We start from the raw sequence: 9,725 nt of genomic DNA, 5'->3' as shown, positions 1-9,725 counted from the left end.
GTCCCCAGCCACCCTCTGGGTGAAGAACCTCTTCTTAATATCCAACCTAAACCTCCCTGACAAAATTCCCTACTATTAGGTACAGACTATTCTGTCTATTCCCTACTATTAGGTGGATTTGTGTAGTTCCACATAAAAAACTGGCAACCTGGTGGGAAGTTCTGTTTGTATTGCATCCTGGGAGACAACTCTTCAGCCTCCTTGTGGTCCTTTCTCAACTCACATCTCAGGGAAACAAGTCAGTTCAGTTTCTGCCTCTGGAAACAGAATTATTTCTTCTCAATTCTTGATGGTCTTGGGTGACATCCCATCTGGTTCTCACCAGTCACCCATGCAGTGCTATTCTCGTGTGGTGGCAGTGGGTCCCAAGGCACAAGGTACTGTGGAGAGTTTTCCTTTCTGGCTGACAGCAGCAACAGGGTCCCTCTGCCTCTGATCTCAGCCTTCCACTTCCACAGCACAAGAAATTTCTTCCATTTATTTTTTCTCAACCAAATGCCAGGAAACTGGCAGCCTGGTACTTTTCTCACCTGGGGTAGAGCTAACCACAGAGCAGCTCCCATCTCTTGCTGGGGATGCAGACGCAGAATCTGTGCTTGGACTTGTGCCAAAGGCTGCTTCCAGTCAGCGAGCGGCTAACAGGAATCTGTCTGTTTGGGCTGGGGAGCAGCTGGATATGATCATGCTGAAGGCTTTTGAAGGTCCAGCTTCCTAGGCAGTACCTTTTTCCCCTGACAAGTGTTCAATGTTAACAGAAATTCACATAGATCTGAAAGACATTCATTGCTTCTCCTTGCTTCCCTGTCTACATTTGCATTCTCTTACTCAGCGCAGCTCTTGTCAGACCTTTGAAACTCAGAAGACTCAGACTCAACATCTAGCCCTTTTGGAAGATTCATTATTATTTTGATACAATTTTTCACCAAGTCTTTTTACTGAGAAAAATGAGGACTATGTCCAGAGCCTTATTTCACTGCCAAAATAACTAAGTGAAACTTCAGCCCAATATAAAACATTATTTTTTTCAGGCACACTCTGTCAAACCTTTTTATATGTAATTGAACCATATTATGTTTATTATGCTTAGAGAATTGTACTGAGTTTTCCCCCAGGGTTTTTCTCAATATTTTATCATAAAACAGAACTTTGATTTTAGTCCACTTTAAGTTTTTCATTCTGTAAAGGTTTTTTCCAGTTCTCTTTCCATGCATTTCTTTGAAGCATAATAAGGTCTGGAATTCACTAGTTCACAATCTTATGCTCAGAAGAGAGCTCTCAATCTGTTAGTTATCACAACCAATCTATGCTGTGTGAGCTACAGAAATAACCGCACCTAGCCCACCATTAGGTAAGCCGGGTCATTTATGTTTATTTAAAGATATCATTTCTTGTGGGCTTTGCTTGGCAGGCCTGGCTGATTGATTGACTTAGGCTTTTGAGAAGACAGATCAGGACAATGTAGTTTTAATTAATTGCTAATATTTAACATTCAAACTAAGGTGTAACTGTTTTCCCAGTATTTCTTAGAAATTTCTCATTCTTTCTGTAATGATAAACTCTTAGCTTATCATTACAGAAAGCTCAACTTAGCTCTTATTTTGCAGTTCTGAGGGGTCTTTCTCTTTTTCACTCTTCTTTCTTCTTTTCCATAAAATTATTTTTCTTGAAGGGACAAAAAATAAATTTTATTTTTAAACAGAGATGAAAATCTTAACTAATAAAATGCACAGGTTAGGGATTTTGATTTCTTTTGCCCAATAGCTCTGTATTGCTTTTGTGACAGGGAGCATAAGAAAAATTAAGTAATATCACAATGTCAGTTTATTCCTCCATTTTATTTAATATTATTTTTTAAAATCAAAATAATCACAGTCCCACATCATTTGCATTGATTAAAAAAAAAAAAAAAAAAACAGAACAAAACAAACAAAATATTACAATATACTGAAACAATTAATATAGATATTAAAAGAGTGGCCAACATGAAAAAATATACTCTTTTCAATATTCTGCTTTGGATGTTCAGGTTCTCTTCTGGCACAGGCATAACCTCTATAAATGTCACTTCAGTCAACACCAGCTGAAAACACCTGGGCTGTGATACCAGATGTAGCATCATGCACGGTTTCAACTTGTGCGATTCTCCTGTGGCTGCTTCCTTCTTGTTTTCCCAGTATCATAAAATTCTACAATTTCTTCAAGGAGTACTTTTCCTTTTTCCTGCTTTCCTGTCTGCTTTGGAATGACATCTCACTGCTTCTGTACCTTCTCCTTGTTCTAAAGATGACATAGGCATCTGCTTTGAGCGAGACATTCCCATTCAATACAGTCAAATCGTTTTGAATTCCCAAACTTCATCATTGCTGCTTGGTGTTACTTGCTCAGGGAGTTACCATGCAGCCCTCGCTCATTCACTACACATCTGAATTCCCAGTATGTTAAAAGGAATTTCAAAAAGTGAAGAAGAATTAGTTTAAAGATATAAAGCTCCAGGGTTACCAAGTCTATCTCTTGGGACATGCTAGGAAATCCTTGAAAGGTGCTAGATGTGCTCAGAATACTGGGAATTAGTAGTGTTCATGAAAGTGTGTGATGTATCCAGCATCACTCCAATACTAGACAAACTTTAAATGGTGTAATGCACCTTGAAATGCTAACGATTTATTTTCTCCTTTCCTATTAAGTTAAATCAATTCCAGACTGACATGCAGCTGTATAAGTCCATATATACAATTTACATTTGGTGGTAGGTAGCCTAGTACTTGTTCATAGAACCTTGCTGTCCTTTGATAAACCTAAATGCCCACTTTATTAAGTTCCCATGTGCTACAAGCTGCTCTACAGCCTATGACATGGAACTCAGCTGTAATTAGCACCAAAACAGGGAGTTAGTATGCAGGACACGGACAATTCTTTGACTCCAGATGCTATATTCAAACTGCAGTGGTCCATTGAAGAAGTAAAGGTAACCTAAGGAAAAAAGAAAGTTAGAAAGAATTAACACTAAGAAAATGTGGTGGCATATTAAAGTTATCCTTAAAATAGTAATTATATTGTTTTCATTTTTAATAACTCAAATGCAACATTTTCATATTTAAAATGCTGAGCTAAATTTTTAAAAGATCCTCATCCCATTTGCAAGAACTGGATCAGAGTTTTAAAATGACTGATATTTAATCTTGTGTAAAATTCTTGCATCACTTGATCCAGAAGATACAGGGCATTTTAATTATTAAGACACTGATTCAGAAACACTCCCTGAAAAGCTGGAATGGGCTCCAGTTATTACATTACAATACTTCTATATTAAACATGTCACTTTAGGTTCCCTAAGGAAGAAGCTCTTTTTTGGTCAGAGCATAATTTAGATCAGAAAATTGATTCAGTCAAGAACAGAAGTATTGAGGTGAAGAAATTAAAATTACAAATGCACAATTTTCTACAAGACATAAATCTCAACTTTCAAGGGCAATTAATTGTAATAAAGTTTCATTATCAGATTACGTACCATTTCTTTCATAGACTGCATCCACTTTATCACCAATTCCTGCGAATTCTTCCTCTATCAGCTTGGGATAGCCTGTGTCCATGACCTCTGCCTCTTCATCATAACTATATTGAAAACAAAAGCAAAAAAAAATTAGGGGATTTAAACAGTCTGGGAGTTTAGCCTGTGCCCTTTATATGTTTGGAAATTACCCACACCCGAAGGAAGCCAGCAGTCTTTGGGTGCTTTCTGTCTAGTGCAATGGTAAAATGCAGGGTGATAAACAGGGCACACCTCCACCAGAAATGGAATAAACAAAAAGGAAATGGAGCTAAATTTTCAGAACTGATTAATAAAGTGTGTGTTTTATGGAGATCATTGTACCTGGATATATTGGTACTACGAACCTATCCTGAGGTTGCTTGGCCCAATGATAGTGGGAAGGGATGGTAATGTCTTAATTATGCATGAGACCTGGTTGCGAGTCCCACCCATGGACAGTAAAAAAAGAGACACCCTAGGGGGGACAGATTTCTGGCTCACAGCACTGATACCATTTCACATCACACAAGAAACTCAAGGAGGCAAGACGGAGAATTTGTCTAGCAGGCATGACCACACTAGACATTCTCCCAGATCAGAGCACTTTGTTCTCATTTCCTTACACTCCTGCAGCTTTTAAAATCTGTGCCCATTTTTTTGGAAAAGCCTTGCATACACCTTTACGACATGTTGTAGCTGTAGCACCAATGGAAACCACACACCTGATTGGCCAAATGCCTGGTTTGAACCAAACTCCTGATATTTCCATACATCTGGACAGGTTATGACATGGACACCGAAACTGTCTCCAGCTTACCTCCAGTACTTATTCCCAGTAAAAAAGAGAGTCTTGCCAGTGTCCTTAACGTGGACAGCTGCATCTATTCTTTTCATTTCTTTTGGGAATCCCATTTCATATATCTTTTTAGGGAAGTCTTCAACTATGTCGTAACCATTCAGTGCCCAGACTTTCTTTCCTGAAAATATGAATGAAGTATGAGTGAGTCTTTTGTAAGTACTCAGCATTTGTAAGTACTCAGGAAACTGTGATCCCTATTTTCATACAACAAACAGACTGTTAGGTCACATACTCAGTAGGCATTAGACTATTTGTACTATGATTCTGGGCATCCTAACTAAATTGCAGATCTCCTAATTCACTGAAAATTTTATAGATGTGAACATAGAGGTAAAATAACTTGTTTTTCAAGTGAGGAAGGCAGGATGTTTTATTCTTCTGTTGTTTACCTCTATACCACCTGTTGAGCTTGACTAAATATGTGTATTCTTCGGCCAACAAGAAAACTGAAAACTCACCTTTAAACATGAACACAAGATCTTTGACGGGATTTTCATAAGCTGCATCTATTTTATTTGGAAGCTCTGGCCAAAAGGACTTAAGTAACACCAGTTCTGCCTCAACCATCTGAGGGTGCAGTCGCCAGAAAAACCTAGTTCAGAAAAGGAAGATGGTTTTTATGTTTCTTGTCATACTGTAAAATAGCAGTATCTTTGATGTCCTATAGTTAAAATAAATTACTGATGAACTGATGGTTATCATATCATAGAATATTGAATAGACTGAGCCCCTCTTAGACCTTTCCTTTCCTCACAGCCATCAGCTGGAGACTATTTGTTACTCACACAGTGATCACCTCAAACAATAACAAATTTTAAGCTTCTTTCATTTAGAATAAGAGAATCACTGATGTCCCATGTGAAGCTCCTGAATGCAGCACATCTTCACCCAAGTAAAAGTTAGCAGATTTATGCGTGTAAAAGAAAATCCCATGAATTTAAAAATGTGCACAAAAGTGTCAGTCTTCAGCCATATTATCTTCACATTATGTTGCTGGGCAGTCAAGTCTGTAGTTGCATTATGAATCCTGCCTAAAAAGATATATGATGCCATTTCTTGAGACACCTATATTGATTTGTGCTCTTTTAAATGTACATTTACCCAAATCTTTAGTAAAAAATGAAATGGTGCTTTTGCTTGCTCAAACTTTATCCAGTACCCTTGACATGGAAGTGTCTTTACCTGTCCTTGAAGACCAGCATTTCTCCACGAAGTTCTGTTATTGCATCAAGTGATAATTCTACATCACATTTCTCTGGTGTTTTGGGATGTTTTGGGTTGGGATCTTTGTCTCCAGCACCTGCAATGATATCATATGATGTAAGCTTGACAGTGTTAATTTTCTGTCTGTTGATCATGATATTGAACAGAACATGGAAGATCTCCCAAGATCATGATGAATACAAACATAATGGGTAAAAGATTTTTACAGAAAAATCTATTCTCTCTTTCCTCTAGCCAAATACATCCATGAACTTTGCAGTTCAAGTGTGCTGCAAAGGTGTTAATTGAACTTGCTTTCTTTATCCCAAGTTTTGAAGATCCCCAAAGACTTTATGCTTTTCATAATGAAACATGGATAGTTCTATTTCTGTCTTTAGACTTCTCTTTTCAGGCAGGTGAAAAAGTAAAAGGACTCCATGCCCTATCACCTACCCCTAAAGGAGACTGGTCAGTGACCAACTGTGCTCTGCAGAATAGTTGGTTTTTTTCCCCCTCTCAGCTAATAAATCAAAGCATCTCCTGTTCCAGTGAATCATTCTTAATTGATCATGATTGTTGTTATTGAACATCTGCAGTTCAGAGTAACTGAGCAGTGCATCTGCAGCAGGCTATAATGATACAGGAGATAAATATTATACATTATACAGACTTACCATAGAGCTCTTGGATCCCTTGCACATCGTCATCAGGAAGAACAAAACCAGTTTTTCCAGTGTATGTGTAGATTGGGAACATCAAAGCTCCAGGATCTCTAGAGTGTTCAAGTCCCAGTGAATGACCAAATTCATGGGCAGCAACAAGAAACAAGTTATAGCCTATAACAAAGCACAGCAGAAGTAAATGTATATCTTCTTGCATCACCATATTTGACATTGTGCTTTAACATAGGGGACAATTAATGAGACAACTGAATACATGGAAAAATTCTGCATAATTCATAAAGTTACAGAAGGGTTTGGGATCTTAGAGACCACCTAGTTCAAAACCCCCCGCCTTGAGCAGGGACACCTTCCACGAGATACAATTGCTTGTCACTTTTGCACTATGAACGGCTTTGCATTAATAAGGGCCTAAGAGACCTAGCGTCTCATAGCTGGTGTTCAGCCTAACTCTTACATGATGGTGTTACTACGTAGGGAGATTTAGATGTCTTTAAATTTCTTAGCAACACAGGAAAACTCTAGGGTGAAGTCTTGGTCCTACTCAAATTAAGAACATTTTGTTGGGAATTCATCTGCAGTAGGGAGTCCATTATGGCAAAAATTAGCGTTAATGCCAGGAGCATGACCTAATCCAGTGCTGAAAAAAATAGTGTTTTGTTCTATTAAACTCTGTCCTGAATAGGCAAGGTGATGAATTTTCGAATTAAATGCAAGCAGACAATGTGCAGCTGAGGTGTTTGCTCTAGGATTCAGTAAAGCATCAGTCTGTGATCAAAACTAGTTACCCTTAGTGAAATGCCAAAATGATAACATTTTGTTTATGTAATTTTTTTAATAACTTCACTTAGGAATGTTATATCTTTAAATTTATGCTAAGCATGTGTTAAACCTCCATTTATGACTGGAGGTTAAACTCAGCATTCTATGTGTGAACAGTGAACACAATGATGAACAAAAGTCAACAGACAAAACAAACTGCCTACAGATATCAAACAAGGATAAATTTTCCATCTATCACCCTTTCAAATAATCTCAGGAACTTCTGTTACCTTTAGAATCATCTGACCAAACTTCATCATCATCAAAATGAGCATCTCCTCCATAGTCTGGGCCTGGGGGAAAAGCATGTGCCAGTAATCCAGAGGGTCCATCAAAAGGATAGAAGTCACCATGTTCTATAAAACAAAATTCAAAACAGTTAAATTAATTATTCCATTTTATATATATCTAAGAATTCAGTTTACTTATAAAATGAAAACAATTGGTTCTCTGTTACCTTTAGTGCCAAAGGAGATCATGATATCAGCTGTACCACTGCGTATTCTGGTAAAGTTCAGTGGTGTCACGTCAGACCAAACTTTAAATGCCTTTTTGAAAGCTCTCTCTACTTCATTACGTCTCAGATCTGAAGTGTAATTCATAATTCTGTCAAACAGATTAATATCTCCAGTTAAATTGTGTGAATTGAAGAAATGTGCAATGCACTTTTATCTGACTGTACACCTCATTAAAAGTTTTTGCTTTTGTCACATGATCTTATCACATAACAAGGAGCTTAGTAGCTGCGTACAGTATTAAAAAATTAAACATTTATATTATCACTAAAATAATTCAGAGATATCTGAAATTATCCAACAGCTTTCTGTAATTGTTTTTCTATGCACCAGAAGATTTAGGAAGTGACAGATATATTCAGTACTAAGTAAAATAATATCAGTAACTTCAAAATTCTTATGACACATAAAAAAATCTCAAGATCCTCACTTCCTGGAGCAGCAAAACATTAACCAAGTGGTTTTTTTTAAGGCTATAATTGTCCATATTAAAGTAACATTTAACGCTAGCTATGGAACTAAGAGATTTTAGTGATTTCAAATTTGGAATCTGCTAAATAAATTCAGTCTATAGCTGTTGAAAGCCCCAGATATATGACCTTGCAGAATTAAAGGAGAAGGATCTACCCTGTGAACTGTCAGCCCTTCACCTCCTAAGGTCAACTTTTCTGAGGTCATGGTACAGGGATTTGTCTGAACAAAGACAGAGATCCACATCTGGGATGTGATACGGAAAAGCCTGCTCTCACAGTCACACTACACAGACTGGTTTGCATCTACACCTCTCTGTCTAGGACAGGACAGAAGCAAACACTACACCAGGTCCAAAACAGAGCTAAGGAGTGACCCAGAGAAGTGCCTGACCTGAGCCCCTACCCCTCTTTCATTTGGCACCATGGATGCGTCCTGAGTGTCTACATGGAGGCCAGATGAGGAGTTGCTGGCTTACAGCACACCAGGTTTCCTTTTCCATGACAAAGTGCAATGGGAAAAATTCACGTTTACTTCTTTGGGCTGCAGTGTAAGCTGGGATCACCTTTCTAAAAGTGGGGCTGTGAGGGTTTTAAACTGCAACATTAATCTAGTCAAACTCAAATGCACCCTTCCCACATCAACCTCATGTACTGAGCAACCCATTGGACAATGCACCTGGAAAGAAAGTAATAACAGCAATAATACTCAAAATACCAGGCATTTACCTGTATGTCAAATTCATTTTTGACCATTTGAGTTTTCTAGGGAAAAAGTTATATTCCCCCACATCTGGGACACCGCATCTTGGTTTCTGCATCAGCTCATATGTTTCTTCATCTAGCTTGCCTGTCACCTCCAAGCCAAAAAAAGCTTGCATTTCCCGAAGTTTGGCTGCCACTGTGTTTCCACTCTTCTTCATTATGCCAGCAGGATTCGGATGGAGATCATAGTGAGTCCTGAGATAGCGCTAAGAAGGGGAAAAAGAGTAATAAGCATAATTTCCAAACAGTTGTAACTGCACAGCTTACTGTTATAGGAACATGCAAATGAATTATTTTATACTGTACCTCTGCAAACTGAAGGTCTTTTTCTGTGAATTCATGGCTGTCTTCAAGGGGAATAGGGATTGTCAGGCATAATGACAAACCCAACAAGAAAATGAAAACAGCTGCAAGCCCTGATTGCATCATGTTGGATTTCTGAAGTCTGAAGCCCTGATGCTTTAGAGAGCAGCTACCTTTACTTTTATAGTCCCAAGCCGGTGAGTCACCACTCAGGGACAAGTTCGAACTTCCTTGTTGCTGGAAGTAAACATGCTTAGATGGCTGGTTTGTTTCTCCTCCCCAACACTGTGGTTTAGGCATCCGTTCTCCAGCTGAGGGCTCTGAAACTGTATCTTTGTATAAACATGAGGTCTCTGAATATTGACATAGGCTGCGGGAAGAAATGGGCATAAGCAAACCACACTTGTTGATTATTTTGCAGTAACTTCCACAGGCAATAACTGGCAACAATGCTGCAATAACTTACTTTTCTTTGTTAGAAAATTTTTTTTTGCCATTTAATAAACAATAAAAATACATAACAAGGGGCATTATTTTAAAGTAAACTGCATCTTTTCAGTAATTACACTAGTTCAATGG

General features: G+C 38.1%; 1 protein-coding gene across 1 annotated transcript; it reads right to left on the bottom strand.

The window, feature by feature from the left end:
* Positions 1-1,816: 1,816 nt before the first annotated feature.
* LOC135294308 (collagenase 3-like) lies at positions 1,817-9,451 on the bottom strand. Its single transcript, XM_064409419.1, has 10 exons — positions 9,150-9,451; positions 8,808-9,049; positions 7,551-7,699; positions 7,324-7,449; positions 6,266-6,427; positions 5,571-5,688; positions 4,847-4,980; positions 4,347-4,506; positions 3,509-3,612; positions 1,817-2,970 (listed from the first exon to the last, which is right to left on the bottom strand). Exons 1-10 carry the CDS (start codon positions 9,444-9,446, stop codon positions 2,870-2,872), a joined length of 1,593 nt encoding a protein of 530 aa, XP_064265489.1. The 5' UTR covers positions 9,447-9,451; the 3' UTR covers positions 1,817-2,869.
* Positions 9,452-9,725: the final 274 nt, after the last annotated feature.

Source organism: Passer domesticus, chromosome 2, assembly GCF_036417665.1.
Source record: "Passer domesticus isolate bPasDom1 chromosome 2, bPasDom1.hap1, whole genome shotgun sequence".
NCBI lineage: Eukaryota > Metazoa > Chordata > Aves > Passeriformes > Passeridae > Passer > Passer domesticus.
The sequence above is the reverse complement of the archived record's forward strand: the minus strand, read 5'-3'. Positions and strand labels throughout refer to the sequence as shown.